The sequence below is a fragment of the Cebidichthys violaceus genome, unplaced genomic scaffold (assembly GCF_023349555.1).
Source record: "Cebidichthys violaceus isolate CVI_PGR_0920_01 unplaced genomic scaffold, fCebVio1.0.p SCAF_42, whole genome shotgun sequence".
NCBI classification, from domain to species: Eukaryota; Metazoa; Chordata; class Actinopteri; order Perciformes; family Stichaeidae; genus Cebidichthys; species Cebidichthys violaceus.
Genome location: NW_027176617.1, coordinates 2,171,395 through 2,191,208, shown reverse-complemented (window position 1 = coordinate 2,191,208; position 19,814 = coordinate 2,171,395). Strand labels below are relative to the sequence as shown.

The 19,814-nt window shown below is 41.7% G+C and overlaps 3 protein-coding genes across 4 annotated transcripts; 1 reads left to right on the top strand and 2 right to left on the bottom strand.

The window, feature by feature from the left end:
* Positions 1 to 340: 340 nt before the first annotated feature.
* On the bottom strand, positions 341 to 5,079 carry cd164l2 (CD164 sialomucin-like 2). Of its 2 annotated transcripts, XM_068728582.1 has the most exons (7): positions 5,036 to 5,079; positions 2,827 to 2,930; positions 2,325 to 2,411; positions 1,936 to 2,028; positions 1,806 to 1,847; positions 1,426 to 1,585; positions 341 to 1,169 (listed from the first exon to the last, which is right to left on the bottom strand). In XM_068728582.1, exons 2-7 carry the CDS (start codon positions 2,903 to 2,905, stop codon positions 1,154 to 1,156), a joined length of 477 nt encoding a protein of 158 aa, XP_068584683.1. In that variant the 5' UTR covers positions 2,906 to 2,930; positions 5,036 to 5,079; the 3' UTR covers positions 341 to 1,153. The 2 variants fall into 2 exon arrangements, with proteins under 2 accessions (XP_068584683.1, XP_068584684.1); XM_068728583.1 differs by lacking the exon at positions 5,036 to 5,079 and having other exon boundaries at positions 2,827 to 2,984.
* Positions 5,080 to 6,174: 1,095 nt separating this feature from the next.
* On the top strand, positions 6,175 to 9,598 carry gpr3 (G protein-coupled receptor 3). The gene is made up of 2 exons (XM_068728569.1): positions 6,175 to 6,400; positions 7,962 to 9,598. The coding sequence occupies exon 2, from the start codon at positions 7,988 to 7,990 to the stop codon at positions 8,978 to 8,980; it is 993 nt and encodes a 330-aa protein (XP_068584670.1). The 5' UTR covers positions 6,175 to 6,400; positions 7,962 to 7,987; the 3' UTR covers positions 8,981 to 9,598.
* Positions 9,599 to 10,066: 468 nt separating this feature from the next.
* wasf2 (WASP family member 2) lies at positions 10,067 to 19,058 on the bottom strand. The gene is made up of 9 exons (XM_068728584.1): positions 18,960 to 19,058; positions 17,462 to 17,625; positions 17,171 to 17,305; positions 16,826 to 16,979; positions 15,738 to 15,855; positions 14,244 to 14,365; positions 13,412 to 13,570; positions 12,643 to 13,121; positions 10,067 to 11,481 (listed from the first exon to the last, which is right to left on the bottom strand). The coding sequence occupies exons 2-9, from the start codon at positions 17,592 to 17,594 to the stop codon at positions 11,324 to 11,326; spliced, it is 1,458 nt and encodes a 485-aa protein (XP_068584685.1). The 5' UTR covers positions 17,595 to 17,625; positions 18,960 to 19,058; the 3' UTR covers positions 10,067 to 11,323.
* Between the last annotated feature and the right edge of the window lie 756 nt (positions 19,059 to 19,814).

The window sequence follows — 19,814 nt, the reverse complement described above, 5'->3', positions numbered from 1 at the left end:
CTGTACAATCTCTTACAATGATTACCAACTCCTCATTTGAATGCAAGAAAGCACACACACACACACACAGAAACATGTATTTATTCTAAGTTTATTCAGGCTGCCAGCCTATTTAAGCATTTTCATGCGAATGGCATCCCAAAAAAAAAGTAAATTTTAAACTTAACCAGCATTAAGTAAACATGGTCACATCACATTTCTTTGAACTGTTAAAGCTGCTATGTATATGATATGAATATGAGCAGTCAAAACAGAAATCTCCTCCATGAAATTTAATTTATAAAAAAAAAGACTCTGAGCTATTGACAAGTCAAAACAAAAACACTCACAGATCAGAGGAGAGGTGCTCAAGCTATATTGCAAGTATACATTCAGTTACTACTACTATTGCTTAGATAATCAAGTATAAATGTTCCCAAAGGTGGGGTCTAGAGATGTCCAAGAGATGTTTCCTTAGGGTCCCCAGTTAAATTATTTAACTCACTGCAAGTAAATAAATGAAAGATATAATATACATAAATAGTACAATTTTTGGTTTCAATAAAACACTAGAAAGTTATGCAGCTCCACATGAAACATACATGTTCTCTGAGATGATAGACAAAGTCATTCAGTCTCATTTTGGTTTATTTTAGGATTTTTTAAAAAGGTCTAAGTGACCTTGACTGTTATGACCTGACTGTCTACATTGGGATTGTATCGCTATTTCCCACAACCACGCTGTACTATTTACACAGTTGAAACAGCTCACTGGATACAACTAGTTGCTTGTTGTTTGTAAGAGAACAAACACATAACATGTTCTTTTGGTGAAAATTGATGGTAGGTTTAGTCACAAAGGTGATTCACTGAAAAAAATAGAGCCTTTTTGTTTCTCATTTCTCTGATTGTATGAATACAGCCAAAATGTCTCTAGAATATAAATACTATACAAACACAGTGAACACATGCAGAGACACTCGTTACACAATGTGATATTCTGAGAAAACATGTCCTCTTATAAACACACCCATCCCCCAGGGGTACACATGGGGACCAAACAAATTAATGACAGGGCCTCGGGGGGAAAAAAACACTCTTGTCGTCAGAACTCGATGCGTCACTGCTCTGCTGTCCTGCAGCCTCGCCTGTTTGCCCTTCATACATCTTGTCTTCATTGTGGCTGCTCTCTGTATGAAGACAGGCATAATTTTGATGTGGACTGATGGGGTTTGTGATCAGAATCAAAATACAATCTAGAGGGATGTTAAAGGGGAATCCCGTTGTACATCGCCTGCTGTTGATCACTCCTGCCACCAGAGGCTGCTGTTGCGCCAACAGACTGTCCCTTAACTCAGCGACACTTTCACATTTACATGCACATACTTAAACTATTACAGTCACGCTAAATTCTCTGTTCTCTAACACCTACGTGGACAAACTCACATGGGGTCGTAGGTGCTCTGCTCTTTGGATTTGAGGAAGCGCATGGCGAAGAAGCCGCCTGCCTGCACACACAGCACGAGTATGATGCCTCCGATGAAACTGGACATGTCAAACTTGGCCTGAGAGAACTCTGGGGATGAGTTGGTGTTACTTCCATCACCTGGAGGGTAAGAAAAGGAAGAGGCTGATGGCTTTACAGTCAGTGAAACTACATGAAAGCAGTGTGTGGTGGGAAAAGATAAGAAATGTCAGCTTTTTTTCCTGATGGAATTGAATTGACATTGTGGAACATTTTACTCAGCTCTTATAGGAATAATAAATGTCTGACGCAAGAGAGAGAGAAGGGGGTGGGAGGGGATGATGGTGTCGATACAATTTACCTGAGTCACCTTCACCTCTTCCATCAGCGACAGTCTCAACAACTGGGAAATAAAAAAAGATGAAAAGAAATGAGTTACTGAGGTTGCAGATAAAGAAGTTGTGTTGATTCTGGAGTGTATTGTTTGCTACCTGAGCACAATTCAGACACTCTAGTCCAGCTACAGTTCATGCCGTTGTCTGCCGAGTTACCCTCATCAGTCATACACATGCCTGTATCATTACCTGAGCGAGAGAGAACAAGTATTTTTTTTAGTATGTGTGTGTGTGTGTGTGTGTGTGTGAGTGCGCGTGTATCATGTGTGCGTTCCTGGCATACTAAATAATTCAGTCATCTTGTACAAACCAGGGAAGCTTATGTTACAGCAGCTTTGATGATTGAATTACTATCAGAGGTCAGGGGTGTGTGCGTTTGTATGTGGTATGTGGCGTGTGTGTGTGTGTGTGTGTGTGTGTGTGTGTGTGTGTGCATGTGTGTGTGTGCGTGTGTGTGCGTGCGTATCTGCGTGTGTGCGTGTCACCATTTGGACAAAGCCTCCAGACACAGCCTGTCAAGTTGAGCATGGAATCGCCAACACACAGGTCACATGACTCGGCTTGAGAACAATCTGTAGGAGGGACAAAATTGGCAATCAAATGGTTGCACAATTATCTTCCCACAGACACATTTTAACAGCTTTATTATTGCAAGACGTCCTGCCAGTCTGGCAAAAGCAAGTAGGCAAAATTGTCAAGTAATGCCAAAGAAAAGATAGCAGATTCTCATTCACCTCTCATATTATTACTTGTTGTCGGCTTGAGAGAAATACTGGAGAATAAGCCATCATCACGGTTAATAAGAGGAGATATTATCAGGGAAAGACTCTTGAAGGAGATCAAATGGTGGCAACAAGCCAGTCAAGGAAAGGAGACATCAGATGCCAAGTGTAGGAAGACACACCAACAGTTTTCTGACAAGGCCAAATGCACTAAGATAGTCACACAGTAACACAATAAATGTAAGACATGTGGATGGACCCATACCTGACTCTGAGTACACAGGGGTAAGCACTGCTAGAAGCAGCAGTGTGGAGAAGAGGATCTTTGACACCAACTGTTGCATCCTGACAGCCACAGATCAGCAACACCTGAAAATGACAGCTGAAGATTTTTGGTGCTTGGAGAGGAATTAGTATCAACAAAAAAGTTTTGATTAAAATATCTTGTGTAAGTCCTCAAAAAGGTATCCAAATGGAGATATGGCTCCTGGCTGGGACACAGAGAGAAAGACAGGAGACACAGAGATCTGTGTAACATGAGCAACACCCTAACCTGGTTTCCTGGCAACCAATTGGCCCACCTCAACCCTCCTGAAATACACACCTGTTTGAACGGAGTGACACCTGGTTACTTCGGCCGGCAGTGCACACACACATGCACACAAACACATACACACACACAAACACACACACACACACACACCAGCGTTCACACATATGTCCTTACAAACACATAAACAATGGTGGGATAAATAGGAATAATAACTGCATATTTACGTACAAATAATTTGCAATCAAGTAACTTTCGTGGCCTTCAGGTGTATCTTTACCAATATTTTGCATTTTTCTTTCACACTACTCTCGAACAGAATGTTCTAAGACAGTGGGTCCAAACCTGGGGTTCTGGGACTCGTCAAGTGGCCCAAAGATCAATCTGAAGTGTCACAAGCTCATTTAAGGGATACATGGGAGACAGTCGTTAGGGGATCAAAGTTCAAATAAAGTCTATCCTCTGAGCACCATGAATGTGTGAACCAAAGATATGACATATTTCAGTGTGGACCAGAGCACCACCATGAGTAAAGTATATTCCTGATACACAACATTTTATTTTGTCTGATGTTTTTCTTTTTAAAGAGAAATATAAGATACTAACACCTATCCAGGCCTCTATACATCCTTTGGCTCTGTTTTTCCTGTGAAGGCTCAAACTATTTTATAAATAGGCATCTGCTGAAAAAATGTCTGGTTGAGACAGGATATCATCACTATCAGGGGCGTCATTTTAATCAGCGATGTGTCTCATACAGTAGTTAATAACATTTATCTTGTGTGATTCAGTCCAGTTAGGACAGCTAAATTTATAATGCGGTGTGAATGCTTTTCAAACACACTCTGACGTTGGCATGCAACTACGTACAGTAGACAGAATGTGCGTCAGTATCCTAGCATCACCTCAAATGTGTCATTGACTGTGATGAAGTGCTGCCCTAGCACTTGTCAATCAATTAATAATTGACTCGACAAACAACTCAGACAAGGTACTCAATAATGTCTGCATTACCTTTCCCTGTAAGCACAAATGAGACAAGAGCAAATGTGAAAAATCAGACAAGATCACAATTAATTGGATCACAAATCAATACAGTCACAATTATAAAGACATGATTGGAATAGACAGCATTTGGACCCAAGACAGAAGGTCTGACCAAGGCTATTATTGATATTGACTGATGTCTGATTGATCAAATGTGGAATAGTGACGTGGAAATCAGACAACCAAAGGGGGCTCAGACTGCCCTACAGGCTCCATAACTCCTAGCTATACCCCTGCATACAGATGTGCAAATGCACCAGAACAAAAAGTACAAACGCTGTGACCTGCAAAGTGTTGCTTTGGGACGTGCACTGAGTCATAGCCCGGGACGTCAGGTTTCAAAATCGAGTGCGTTGAGTCACGACACAGTTTTCAGCTTTATGCAATGAATTCCACCATCACCACTTCCTCCACTCACACCGACGTAGCTCATGCCCTCCCACATCTCATATGCTCTCTCACACATTGTCTGGATACATGTGTGCAGCTCTACAGGGTAGCTGTTTTGTGTGTCGGCGTGCTAAAAAAAACACAAAGGGATTTTCCGCATCCCTGCCGAACACGATCTCCTCCTCCACTGATGCTCCCACTGCTGGCAAAAAAAATCGACACACCAGCGTCAAAATAGTATTTAATGCTGCATTTTAAAGCCAATGGTGGCAAAATGATGTTAGATCTAGGACAAATACACATATAACTGAATAAAAAGCATTAATGCAAGGATATAATATGGGAATCCACCACAATGTGTTTCATTCGTGAAAATTACACAAAACAATATTCCTTATAATATTCCCTAGTTTAGTTATGTGATTTACATTTTTTTGTATTGGTATCATCAAATCTGCCATGAAAAATTGGACATGCAGGAAAGTACCTCGGGTAAGCTGTAATTTTGGAGAAATCTGAAGTTGCTCGACATTTTGAAGGTGACAAGTGTTGCACCTCAGATCCTTTAAATGACGTAGGCGGGCTGTGTTGGCAGGAAGTGTGTCCTAATATGGCTCGAGAAGGACGAGATTCCCCCAGTTAGCGTATTGATATGCGCGACCACGCAGACAAACGCTCAGACCATCCTGCAGCACCCACGCTCACTATCAAACCGGGGAAGCCTTGAATCCCCTGCTGCTGTTAAGATACTGTAGGCAGGGCGGCCTCAAATCAAAGATAAATCAATACAACAGACAACATAAATGATTGCTGTTGGTTTTGTTTATCCTCACCATTCACATTTTAGCACATGTGTACAGGCACGGTCCGATAAGATTTGTAAATGATCTAAGGGTTATTATTTCATTATTATTATTATACATATATATATATATATATAATAGATAAAGATATATATGTTTTTTTTAATGAGGCGTTTATTCAAGTCTGTGATTAATTTTGAGGCTGTCCATTCCCGTGTATAAACTTCCAATGTACTAGTGCTTTCAACACAAGTAATAATAATACAAATAATACAGTAAAAATAATAATAAGACACAATATATGTCGTAGCTGGGTTTTGGCTATGGAACGGGACAATTCTGCCCTTGTCTGTTCAATTAGGTGGCTAGTTTTCCTTTGAAGAGTCAACTACAGATTATTGTTGCTCTGCAAGACATCTCTCCCCGTGACTCATCCTGATGCGTTTCAGCACCGTGGACAGCGCCAGCCCTGAGCTCTGCAGCTCCATACCTCTGCCCTGCCCAACACAAAACAATATCGTCTCATTCAACCAGGCCCCAGGGTCTTATTGAGGAAATCTGTGTGTGTGTGTGTGCTGGAGGGGGTCTATTGGTGGTCATTATTTACAAGAAATGAGAGCAAGAGTGAACCGCAGTGGGAGGGGCGACAGAGTTGCCGCATTTTTCTGAATGAAATTACTCCCTTTACACCCCCTCCCCACTCTCCCCGCATTTTCAATGTCGGTAGCTCATTGGTCGAGCCTCCCAGTCAATGACGTCAGACAGCCTCTCTTGTGGATGAGTCCGCGCGCAAGAGCACCCATTCTGCCTCCCATAGCGCTTCGGAGAGATTGAAGAAAAGGAGATGCACGAGACGCCAAGTGAGAATTCAGCGCAACTTTGATGTATGATGGTGTCATACACAGGGACTCTCATCCTTATTTAGACTGGAACCGATCATCACTGCGGGCAGCCTCACCACATCTCCATCATTTGGCTTGGATCTTGTAAGAGGAGAGAGCAAATCTGTTTAACTCTTGCAAGGGAATCACGGACAACGCGTTGATAAGGTAAGATGAATAATCTATTCAATGTATTTATAGCACGTGTCCGTGCGATGTGTGTGCGTGTGTCATGTCGCAATGAACCTACAATTGTATTATACAACAGGGTCTTCCGCACGGGGGAGTGGGATACACCTCCTCCCCCTGAGGATGGAAGATCCCTAATGCATTTAAACCCTCATCTTTATTAGCCCAAAAAGAAAAAATCCTAAATATCAGTAGTGTTTTACAGTTATGGTATGGAATTTCCTTTCAGTGACGTGCAGTACAGTTTGACATGTGCTAAAAAACAAGCAGACCATAAAGAGCACAGGCATCTTAACCTTGTAACGGGCGAATTCTTTAAATAGCCCGATGAACAGCACGAGCTATTTCATTAAAGAAACATACATAGTCCGAGGTTTTCACATGTGTACACGTGATGTTCAAAATAGGGACACACTGACTTGAACATCACGTTTGGACATAGACACGAGGGAAACTTCAGACTGCAGATCGCTAACATGCATCTGGAAGTGAGTTAACAGATTCAGATTTAACCAGCCATCATAAGATATATCTAAGATGTTTGATGCTCCTGAAACGTATGCAGGAGAAAAAGCAATGGTTGGACGCAAGTAACTGCACGGATTCAGAGTGACGTGCTAACCCCCCCCCAAAAAAAACAATCAATGTCAGCGTAATTATGCATTCGTGTTTTGGTAACTCTATCTATCAAGTTGAATTGAGTCTTCATATTGATTGACCACGACTTGCGTGACTTCCCGCAAGATGGTGACGTCAGTGACATTTCAGGAGCCAGCAGGTTTAGCCTAATGTATACAAAATAATTTGAGATCATTAAAAAAAATTTAAATGTGAGCATATTTACAGGCTGGAAAACAATTAAGTGCAATTTCAAAATGAGTCCTTATAAAAACATTCCAGCTTAGAATGGTGCTCATAATCTGTATTTTGTATTTGTTTGTGTTCTGTAAGTGCATATTTTGTAATGCAGTGTAAAGGCTAGTTTATTATTATTATTATCATCATTAAAGCTCATCCAGGGACAAGATGGGTTTAGGATATATATTAGTTAAACTGGAAATAAAACCTATGTAGCATATTAGTCTAATCAGTGTATGCTTATTTACCTAACTGAATAAATAAATATATATATACAGTATATATATATATATATATATATATATATATATATATATATATATATTTGTTTTAATCCCTCTGTATAATAATACAAAAAAACAATACAAGACAAAATAACTGGGAGCAAGAGAGTGCAGGGCCTGACAATCTTAAATGGGCTATCACTTAATGCTCTCATAGTGATTATCTATTGTTATGTAGCTTAACTGCTTTAGATTACAAGAGCATGACATCTTAAATTCTCCATTACCACATTAAGTCCTCTTCTGCTCTGACGGATACCACATCCGGCCTCCAGCAGCTCCACAGAATGAAACCACAGCTTCTGGTCAAAGAAAGGCTGTTTAATGGACCAATGGAGAAGCCAATGACCCATTAGAGCTAATGCCAACATCTCTCTCCTTTTTTCTCTCTCTCTTAGGTTGTTTGTGTGACTGCTGAAAAGCCATGACCCTGAACGCCTCTGACCTAGGCTGGGATGAGTCCTCAGGGGCAGAACCCTTCTCCCCTTTGGACCAACTGGACAGCTCATCTACGTATGAAGTCCCGCCCCTCACAGTGTGGGGCGTGGCCCTGTGTGTATCAGGAACTCTCATTGCCGCTGAAAATGCAGTAGTTGTCACCACCATCTTGGCCACCCCGTCTCTTCGTGCACCTGTTTTCCTGCTGCTTGCTAGCCTCGGATTGGCCGATCTCCTGGCAGGTGTTGCTTTGATCTTGCACTTCCTCTTCCTGTTCTGCGTTGAGCCCAGTGATTGGTCAGAATTGCTGACCTCAGGACTGCTGGTGACATCACTGACTGCCTCGCTCTGTAGCCTGATGGGTGTTGCTTTGGACCGATACCTGTCGTTAAGCCACGCTCTCACCTATGGCTCAAGCCAATCCCGTCACAGAGCCGCCGTCCTCCTGCTGCTGGTCTGGTTGGGTGCAGGTGTCATTGGGGCAGGACCTGCAATGGGATGGCACTGTCTGGGAGAGCCAAACTCCTGTTCTGTAGCACGACCTCTGACCCGGACATACCTATCGTTGCTGTGTGGTGGCTTCCTGGTGGTTGTAATGGTAACTCTGCAATTGTACGCTGGGATCTGTCGAGTGGCAAGGCGGCATGCCCACGCCATCGCTACCCAGAGGCACTTCCTTCCTGCCAACCACTCATATGCAAGCAAACACAGCAGTGGAAGGGGCTTCTCGCGGTTGATCCTGATCCTCAGTGTGTTTGTGGGCTGCTGGATGCCTTTCTCCCTCTGGGGGCTGCTAGGAGATGCATCCAGCCCTCCTCTGTACACCTATGCCACCTTGGTGCCGGCGGCGGGCAGCTCGCTGCTGAACCCAATACTCTACAGTCTAAGAAACAAAGACATTCGCAAGGTGCTGCTCCAGGCCTGCTGCCCGCACAGATGCACACAAAACACACACATACACTACCCTGTTGATGTGTAGACTGCCAAACCTCGCCAGACTCAAACCACCACACAATCTATGCCAGACATATCACTGTTTGTGTGCCAAGATACACACATAGCTGCATTGACTATCATCCAGAACCAGAACATGAAGTCTCACACACACACGCACACACACACTCCCACACACGCAAGGAGCACTTCTCCGGGAGATGAAGTCCCTCTGCAAATCAGAATGTTCTGCACTGTCCTGGCTGGTTGCCATTTTTGGGACTAAACGTACTGTCTCGTGTGTACTTTGTGCCTCATCCTCAGTCAATTGTAGCTCCACTGGATCCCCAGACTGAAACAATCACAGGGACGCTCTATAGAACCCCACTCATAGAAAGTGGATTCAATCACCATTGGCACTTTAATAAGGGGAGGAAGGGTTGGGTTTTAAATGTAAGCCTATCGCAATGTCATGAAATGTGATCCAAAGCCCAATTTTATTTACTTGAACGTCGAAAACACAATGTTCTAGATCTTTGAGATTCTATTTTGCACATGCTGTTAAAGGCAGTTTGAAGGTACTGACCATATGTTCGGTTGCACAGCCTTTTTGAAATGAATGAATATTTTATATTGATGAATAATAAATATGCTTTTTTCTCTACCAGGCGATGTCAGCACTCTTCTCTTTACTGCTGCCGAGGCTTTTAGTATGTTTGTCTCGGTGTCTCACTCTTTAACTCAATTAGGCACAGACTGCTGCTCTCTATTCCTGTATCCTAAATTATTTGGTGGCTAAAGCAACATTCAACATTATTACCATCACTCTGCATCCACTGCGTCCTTTTAAAACCTACAAAGCAGGCTTGGTATGAGGATAAAGTGATTATGTAAGAGGTTTTTTTCTCTTCTCCTACTCAATTTCTGAACTTTAATCCAATTGATTGATTTTCTCACTCCCTACACAGTCGGCACTGTGAGAAGGTGTCCACCACTGATAGGAAGAAGATGAGTCATGGATAAAGCATGAGGAGTCTAATGCCAAGGCTTGAAATTCTTTGGAACTTTGTTATTCAACACATCACAGCATACACACTATTCATTCTCACTGGAAAGAAATCTAAACAATCAGTGTAATTCACTCCATCTTTATTGAAATAACAATAATCATATGCAAATTTAAAGGCAGGAGAAGCTTTGGCAAAGCATGCTGTGCGATTGTGTGTTAACACATGCAGATGTAAAATAAAAGGCACTTGAGAAATATGTGGTCCACACTAAACATCAGTCGGTTCCACATTTCACCCATCGTTGGCAGCTGATATTTTTGGAAGAAGCGAATCAGTGGCCAGTGTGGAGAACCAAAATAAACCTGCACTGACACTGAAATGCAGTATAAAAAAGGCACTTATCAGGCAGCAGGCCAAATGCTGCCTGAGTCTACACAGAGCAGTGATTAAAGCATAAGAGCCGAGTTAATCCCCATAAAAAGTTCAAAAGAAAATCTGCAGGAAGGAAATGCGTAACAAACACAACACAAAGAGAATCATATTTGTGTTAAATGTCTGCATATGTTCAGTATGGAGATCTCTTCAAACACCCCAGGTGTCTGCCATGAGCCAATGATTTCTGTCACACTGAATAATTAATTTGTTTATAAACTACAACCAGGTTTCATCCACAAGTGATGAGTGTTCCCATGACAACCACAGAAAGAAAGATGACAGAATTCAAAAGTGAAGAAAGAACAAGTGATTAAAAAAAATGGTGCTTTAAAAAGGGATATGAAAGGATTGCATAATTATCTTTAGATATGATTCAATATGTTACATAAACTTTACATGTACTTTATCATAATCTATGAGTGAGAATGTTTGACATCAATAGTTTGTGTCTTTCTACGGAGCAGATACAGATACTGTGCTCCCTCTCGACTATTCCTTGCCATAATATGGTAAAGCAGATAAAATCAGACATTTAGCCTACAGCAGAAGGCGCCTGATTCTAATAGACACTAAGATAAAGACAGAGTTGATCTGTTTACGCACAGACTCAGCAGAGAGACGTGCGTCATATAACATTCACATCAATAACAGCGCTGTGTCGCTCAATAAAAGCAAATGGGGACACAACCAGGCACACTCACACTCCATCTTTGGACCGTTGCACTGATCGGAATAATGTTGGATAAATAAGAAAATAAATGGTTCAAGGAATGTGAACTTGCACAAACAATGTGTGCATAACGCACTCAAACTCTGACACACACCGTACAGGGACCTCTGCTTCACTGCTACTTCAGAATGTGATTTGAATGGAAATACAAGGATGTTCTTTAAGGCTGAGAAAAGATACAGAGGTGGTCGTGAAGGTGAAAAGGGAATGACTATTACTCAGACCACTCTTCATCGTCAAACTCCGAGGAGTCATCCTCGCTGTCGCTGCACTCTACAGCGATACGACGGGACAGGATGGCAGCCACATCATTGCCAATGTGATCCCTCTTCTCCTGCTCCCGCTGGGCCTCCGTTTTACGCAGGTTGAAACCTAAAAAGGGTGTTAGTGAGGACAGACACAGTGAGCATTTATATTCTTAATGTATGTACTGTATGCCCTTTTGAGGACAAATTAGCTTGCAATAAAAGCTGTAATTTATGACAAAAGGTATATTTCATACCCAAGCAGTGGTGGAAGATGTAATCAGTTCCCTTATATTTAGGTAAAAGTAGTACCAGCAAGTAAAAATACTTTGTTACAAGCAAAGGTTCTGCATTGATAATTTTACAAAGCCAAAAAGAGATAATTATTGTGAGCACAGTGTACTTTGGGTACCCTGTAGAGTTTTTAGCCACTAGTAACACCATGGAGTAAAGTTTTTACAAGTGGGTCCCTGTTTTGTTTGTACGTCTTGCACGTCCAATGTATTACCGTATTTTCCGCACTATAAGGCGCACTTAAAAGCCTTTAATTTTTCTCAAAAAACGACAGTGCGCCTTGTAATCCGGAGCGCCTTATATATGGATCAATTGGTTAATTGGTTGATCCATACTGGTTGTACACGGCGCTCTGTCAAAATGTTTCAGTACGACTGGTAAACTACAAAGCCGCACCGCTTGCAGCATTACGGCTACCGTAGTCAGGGGCGTCGCCGAAGTAATAGCGGTAAACACCGGTACTGTGCTTACTCCTACTCTATTCTATGCGCCTTATAATCCGGTGCGCCCTATATATAAAAACAGTTCTAAAATAGGCCATTCATTGAAGGTGCGCCTTATAATCCGGTGCGCCTTATAGTGCGGAAAATACGGTAATTTAATTCATTCATTCATTCATCAAATTTAGAGCCCTATATCACTATTTTCCATATGACTCACTATGTCATGTTTTGTGGTCTGGCACTTCAAAATGTATACAACGGAAAAACTGATTGCGAGACGTGGTTTTACATCAATATATGAATTCACATTTGTGGCTAGAACAAAGCTAGCTAAAGATTTGGCTAATGATAGTTGAATTTAGCTCATGTTAACTGCATTTGTTCAGCAAATCAAGCCATGCTAAGCTTTTTGTGGTTATGAACATGATGACCAACATGCAGCAGGCAATCAACGGTAGTTTGTAAAAAGTTGAGAGGCTAGACCACTGAAGTGAGTAAACCGAGATCAAGATCTTCCCTTCTATATTGATCTGTTTTCTGTAGTGTCTTACCTTGTCGGATGGCCTGCAGCAGGTCACTTCGAGGATCATCAACAGGCTCTGGCTGAGGTTTAGGAGCAGAGCTAGGTTGCACCCCTCCACCGAAGGGAGGAGGGGGAGCAGAGTTGCCAAAAGATGAGGGAGGTGGGCCAGGGGGAGGTGGAGGAGGAGGAGGGGGAGGACCACCGCCACCTGCAGGCATAGGTGGTGGTGGAGGAGGAGGAACATTGGACATAGCAGGTGGAGGAGGGGGAGCAGGTGGGGAGGGATAGGCAGATGGAGAGGAGGAGAACGGAGGAGGGGAAGGTAGGGCATCGAAGGCGGGGGGAGGTGGGGGAACACCAAAGCCAGAGGGTGGAGGAGGGGGAGGAGGTGCAGGGGGAGGGGCGAGGTTGGGGCGAGAGTTGGGAGGGGGAGAGGCCATGGGGGGAGCAGGAGGTGGGTGGTTTGGACTCTTCGGGGTTGGAACTCCGTATCCTCCTTCATTATACCTGCAAGTGAGTTAAAGATTGAGCTGAGGAAGTTAAATGACTAAATGGAACCTTCATTTGCCTCCAATCAACCTTCAATTTCTTTGCAGCTGCAATCTCAGCCGCTCATTAAAGAGGCTGAAAGTGAACAATAGGTTTCTAATCTATTTTGCTACTGTTGAACCCTATAATTTTAAGAGGATGCGTTTAGGACTGCAGTACAATTGCACAGTACACATGTAGCTGTACATTCAGCACATGTTGGCAGGGATCGGCAGCATGTGTGGGCTTATATCCAAGATGCTACTTACGCCATGTCTGGAGGTGGAGGAGGCAGGAAGTCATCAGTGCCAGGCGGAGAGAGAGGGGAGCCGGGTTCATAAGCGTAGGAGCCGGTACTCAGCTCAAAGCCTTCAGAATTGAAGCCATCTCCAGATCCAATACTGCCATTTAGGCCCTCAGAAGAGTTCCTTAAAACAAATTTAAGACATCACTTTCAGCCCCAAATAAAGTATGTCATCTTGACCGAGGGACCTTGGTGATTATAGCATCTACAGACCTTAACAGCAGTTGTGGGTCATGTACTTTTGCTTATTTGTTTAGGAGTATTTAGCACACACAAATAGTGAGGCTGAAACACAGCTATTTAAATAGCACAAACTATAGACTTTGAGATTGTTTTCCTCGTGAGGCCTGGCTTGTGATTGAGTCATTATACAAGCCGGCAAAATAAATGGAAAATCACTTTTAAAACAGATTGTTGTGCTCTTTATTGTGTTTTTTTTTATTTCTATATCCTCTAATTTTCTAATAATTTGATAAAAATGTACCGATGAATAAATAACCTACAGCAGAAAAACACTCTGGTCTGCTGTGACTCATGCATTTGTTTACTGCCATTTGTCATTGACAGTGAACTTCACACCCAACCCCCTGAGAACATTTTCAGACAGGACATACCAACTATATCACTGTGTACAGATTGGTTGATAAGACAGGAGACAGTGGAATTTATCATGCGAGTGACCATTCTGTACTTTAACTGTGTCAACTAGAGAGAATGACTGTATTCATCAAGTACTCATTTACTTATTGCTGGACAGCATAAACTTCCCCCTCACTTCACAGACTCTCTCAACTTACATTAAATCGTTCTTTGGCACCATAAACTCCTCCCCCATCTTTCGGCGTTCCCATTCATCCTTCCTGGTCTTGATCTTTCGCGGATTGAGTGTCCGTTGATTAAGATGGTCTTTCTTCTCCTTCTACTCAGAAAGGAAAGAGTGAAAAAGAGTCACAGAGGGTTGGATACGAATGCTTTTAATTGATGTGACCTATGATGTCCACTTGTTCCAACCAAATCGCTGTCATGTTGCTTGTTTTGTGTGTATGAACATACGAAAAGACACTTTTATTGTCATTGAAGTAGAGCTGGACGGTATGACCAAAAATGTATATCACGATATTTTGTAAGATTATACCGGTTTCACGGGATATCACAGTATTTTTTTTCCGCGTTAACGCCAACCGGCCAGCCGAGCTGTGAACAGCTGTTTGTGTGGCTTGTCTTCCGTCTCTTCCTGCTTGCTCCACCTACATTCCCCTGGGTCCTAAGACCCTCCAAGTACAGCTTCTTATCACCCTCTATGTACCAACTACATTTAACAAATACCACACATATTACACTCTAATCAGCGTTGCATATGTGTCTGACCAAAATACCCCAAAAAGCAAAAAAAAATTTTTTAAAGTGTTTTTGTTTGTATTATGTATAATAAGCGTATTATTTAGTTATTGCTACTGATAATTTAACAAACATAAAAACATGACGTAAATAGGTTTGCAGTTTTCAAGGTGTACATTTCAGATTGCATCTATTACACACATGAAAATAACTCACGTTTTCTGCTTAGGTTGCTTGTGTTACCACCAGCGGCATCAACAGTGGCTTCAAACTCGCAAAACGTCGGATTTTTTAAAACCAAAACACTTCCAAACAGCAGACACAGCTCCTCTCTTGGGCACAGACTCTATTGGTGCATCTCCGGTCTCTCTTTGTTCATCCTGCATCGCTCTTTTCTGTTCTTTAAGTAACGCGACGGAGCCTCTCCCAGCTGTTAGCAGACTGTTGTGCTAACGGCTAGCTACCGAGCTGTACCCAGCATGCTGTTCGGCAGTGAAATTTTATAAATGAACAATTATTAGTGTTACAAATTGTTTATGTGTCACAAACTGTTGTGTGCCGTAGTGTTGCCCTGTTAAAGAGCGTTAGTTGTGGGTTATTAATTGTTGTGTTATAAAGTTATAACCATAACTTAGGGGTCCCTCTCACTACATAAGTAGCTCCAACAGTAGCACTCTTAGCAGCGAACAATATATTTTGCTTCCTGATGAAGAGTGACAGCAGTTGTTTCGGCTATACCGTATATGAAAAATTCATATCATATGGGAAATTAAAACAGTTATACCGGTTGAACCGTTATACCGCCCAGCCCTATATTAAAGGCATGAAAACAAAATCACGTTTTAGCAACTTTCATAACAACAAGATAAAAACACGAAGGACAAAAAAGAGATAATGAATACAAAAAAGGCGTTGCACAACAAGTTAGATATGAGAATGTTTGTGTGTCTCACTCTGTGCTTGCGTCTCTCCTTCATGATGTCCTTGGTGTCCTGCAGCATCTTCTCCTTCCACAGTTCAAAGAAGTAGGAGGGATCAGTGTAAAACTTCAGGGCCTCCTTCCCATCGTCCCTGTAAACAACAGTTTTAAGAACATTATAGTGACATTTGGGTCTCAGCTACACTTTATGTTATCTTAACATAACATACAGTGTCTGCTGATCTTTATCTGCTTTATGTCTCAGTGTATTAACAAGCCATAATCACACTTCCCCTTTTAAAGGCCAACACAAGAAACTTCACATTCAAACCAGTCACACAAAGAGTCTTTGTAACATAATGGTACAAGCTTACACACTCACTCTGCTCATCATTGAGGACACTGCTGTGGTTACTGATTATATAGATTTCACCCGCAGCCCCCTTCTGTCCTGGTTCCTAATTAATTATACTTCCGATTGACATGTTATGCTTAGTGCACAATTAATATTCAAGATATCAAGGATATATGTCAGCTGAATTGAGTGACATTTGGTTGTTTTCCCCACATAATGTCTTCAGTGCTGCTTGATTTAGTATACTTAGGAGTATACTTTGAAGCAGAGACATTTAATTTTAATATAAATGTAATTAAGTCTAATTGTTGTTTACAAAAGTTGTCATCCAAACAAATCAAAAACTGCCTGAACACCAAAGTTGGTCAAAATGAATGTCTCTTTCACATGTTGACACACTAATACACAATAATACACAGTCCTGCATCCGCATGATGAATCTCAAGGATCCTGCAAAAGAGGACTACATGCCTCCCGAGAAACAGGATAGACATACTGGCAAATTTTACATTTTTATGATATCTAGTATTATAAAAAAAATTATTACAATTTTTCCAGCTTTGATTGCAGACTGAACCCCATAAAAAATTCACACACAAAATAATAGTCCACCTTCTTTTTGAGACCCACTCCTTGATGCATATGCATCGGAGAGGTGGATTTAAATAATGTATAGTCATGACAAAAATATAGCATGCATGTATGTGTTATTAATATTCAATGCATGTTGTGTTCCAATACCATGGAGGTGCCTCTGTGAGCCTTACCGGTATTGGCTGAGGTTGTTGAGTGGTGGGGGCGGATTACAGGTTTTGTAGGTGTCCTGTACAGGCATTGGCAGAGACGGCCTGGTGAACAGCTGCTGGTCCTGGGTCAGACTGCTGCGGAAGGCCTTACGGGTAGTGATGGCCTGCAGAGAAACTGAGAGAGAAACAGACAGATGAAAGAGAGATAATGTTATTGAATATGAATTGTGCTCAAGGGAAAGAGGTCATTTTAATATGGAAGCTGTGTGAGTCATTATATGTTTTATTTAGCCGTATTCAAAATGATGAACTACTATTACACGGACATCAGTAGTAATAGTAACAGTAACATGTGGGAGTACTTACCCTCCTCTTCTTTGGGGTCCAGCTGGGTGACTTTAACCTGCAGACGATCCACTCTATCTCCCAGTGTGTTAACTCTCAGCGCAAATGCTCCAGCCTGGACAAACAGCTCCCCGAACACATCCTCTGCATATTTGCCTACGCACACACATTATTCCTCGATTACAGTATTTGTCTCATGCATTTGCAATAACCTTTCATAAGTACACACAGCTCATGCACATTTGCCACGTGTTATTAACCATTCACATCATATTTTATGACTAATGACACCTAAACACAAACAGCACTCACTGAGGCTGCCGAGCTGACGGATGATGTTGGCCAAGCTGATATTGGTGACACATTCCAGTTCGCTGCGGATGTTGGAAGGGATGGTCTGGCGACACACATGCCGCGGCTCTATATTCCTCGTAACCAGAGGCATGGTGGGTCGTTGTGGGTAGAGGGGCCCAACCCTGATGAGGGAGAGGAGGTGAGTCATTTGAGGCAAAGACATACAACATAAAAGACAGCCCTGAAATGTATTAATATCTGTTACATACATCTGTGGTACTTATAAGTCTAGATTTTAAATAATTGAAATTTCAATTAGTCTACTGGCAAATATTTAATCAACGACAATTTTGATAATGGATTGATCATTTTAAATAATCTGTGCCTGTTGGTAGGAGAACACATTTTTAATTTAAAAAGGCATCACCTTGAGTTTAATAAAATAAGCAATTAATCATAACATAATCAACAGATTTCCTGATACTAAAATAATTGTTACTATCTTCGCTAAATGAGTCACATGCTCATGTGATCAAGACACACATGTATAAATAAACCCAGACAGAGCTAAAGCAGAAGCAAAACTAAAGCCTTGCCACTCAGAAAACACCCAGTTTATGTGAGACCAGAATATTTATATATTTACGGATAAAAAAAAATTGCAAACTACCAAATTCTGTCTGTGCGTGAACGTTCATTTTGGCAATGGAAACAGTAGCACAAAAAACCATGAGACGCACTCATGAATGCTCCATATAAAGTTATTCAACTAAGCTTACAGAAATGTAAATATTTCGAATTAAAATTGTATGTGTCTGTGTGTGTGTGGCTGACAAAGTAAACTCCCCACATAATGAAGTAACTTGTGAAATATGTTCAGATGACAACTCCCATAGGTGCTCAAATATATGCAGTGACTGCAGACTCTCTCTGCTACCAAGACAGTGGAGGCAGGCAGCTCACTGTAAGTGTACCCTGCAGTGCTTCCTATTCCTCAATTCGGTTAACTGCCTAATTACAAGTGTTTCATGTTAACGTTGGTGCTTCAAAGAATGGTGAGGTCACGGCACAAATGTCAATACTAGGTGGATTCATGTCTGCACTTTTCTTTTAGTTGACAAGCACATTGATATGCGTATTTTCAAACATAATGTAACACGTTAATACTTGAAAAAGTGGAACTTGTTATAGCTGTATCCAGTTGACACAACGTGTGGTTAGTAATATGTTCGGCAGTAACGTACAGTCAACCGTTCTCTGCCAAACAGACACACTGAATGATGTATGTTTCACTAATAAGTTAACTGTCGTGGATAAACTCTAAGCAAATCAGTCGGAAACGCTACACTTGTACGTACACATGAGCTACAATGGGCTAAAATGTGACATGGGATCTCGGCCTTGTCAGAGCAGGAAGTAACTTGTCGGCGCCTCTTGTCTCGAAGAAACAGATAAAACAAAAGTGTGTTTACCTCCTTTACTATGAAAACAACACCGACTAAACATATTTACTTACCGTAAAAAATGTGAACTGCAGAATGTATCTTACATATACAGTCTGGTTGTTATCTTCTGTCAAGATTTCCACAAGAAACCTTCCGCTATACAGTACACAGACGAGCTAAACAGATCACTGAAGTCCCGGGATTGTGAACTTCTGATTGGTCGACCGACTGAATTCCTCACAGCTGATTGGCTACAGCGCCTGTCACCTGGTTTTGCTGAAAACAGGATGTGGAAATTTCAACGTAAATAGCGCAACTCCACCCTGACTAGTGGCAAACATTTGTCCGTAATTTGCGTAAGGCAGGGTGGAGGCAGTCGCACATTCCTACGTGCGCTCCAGCGAGTTGGAACGCGTCCGAGGAATGACTGGAATTGGGCTCTATGCATAAGCGCTCACTGTTGAGAAAAGCACTTATGGAGATACATAGCTGTCCTGTGAGCCTTGCTTGGTTAGAGTTAAGTGCATCCTTCACCTCAACTCAGCCCATGCAAACTGGAAGTACACAGGGGCAAAATCAGTCTCCAGTAAAGATTAAACAATTTATCCAGTTATAGGAACGTGTGGTAAATGGTAGAATTGAAACAAACGTTTTGAAATGCTGCAATAAGATAACAATTATAGCCGTTTGGCTGTGCACTGCCTACATACTAGACTTATTTGTGTTGGAATAAAGAGTACAGCCACTGTTACAGCCCACTTCTTTTATTATGATTTATCGATTATGTGCAAATATGTTGAACAGAAAACAGAAACTCTATAATTAAATTACTACCTTTAAAATGTATTGGATACACACATACCTATATTTAAGATCAAGTTATATATCACATAAATTACAATTTATATTTATATACAGCCCCTTCA

Bases quoted from the DNA above. Each gene is read 5' to 3' on its own strand.
- cd164l2 (XM_068728582.1), bottom strand. From the start codon at position 2,905: ATGCAACAGTTGGTGTCAAAGATCCTCTTCTCCACACTGCTGCTTCTA. The intron at 2,029-2,324 runs GTGACACGCACA...TCTCTCGCTCAG, and splicing joins CTGGAGGCTTTGTCCAAATG to GTAATGATACAGGCATGTGT. The intron at 1,848-1,935 runs GTAGCAAACAAT...TTTATTTCCCAG, and splicing joins AGTGTCTGAATTGTGCTCAG to TTGTTGAGACTGTCGCTGAT.
- gpr3 (XM_068728569.1), top strand. From the start codon at position 7,988: ATGACCCTGAACGCCTCTGACCTAGGCTGGGATGAGTCCTCAGGGGCA.
- wasf2 (XM_068728584.1), bottom strand. From the start codon at position 17,594: ATGCCTCTGGTTACGAGGAATATAGAGCCGCGGCATGTGTGTCGCCAG. The intron at 15,856-16,825 runs GTAAGGCTCACA...TGTTGTTTACAG, and splicing joins AACAACCTCAGCCAATACCG to GGACGATGGGAAGGAGGCCC. The intron at 13,122-13,411 runs GTAAGTAGCATC...ACTCACTTGCAG, and splicing joins CCTCCACCTCCAGACATGGC to GTATAATGAAGGAGGATACG.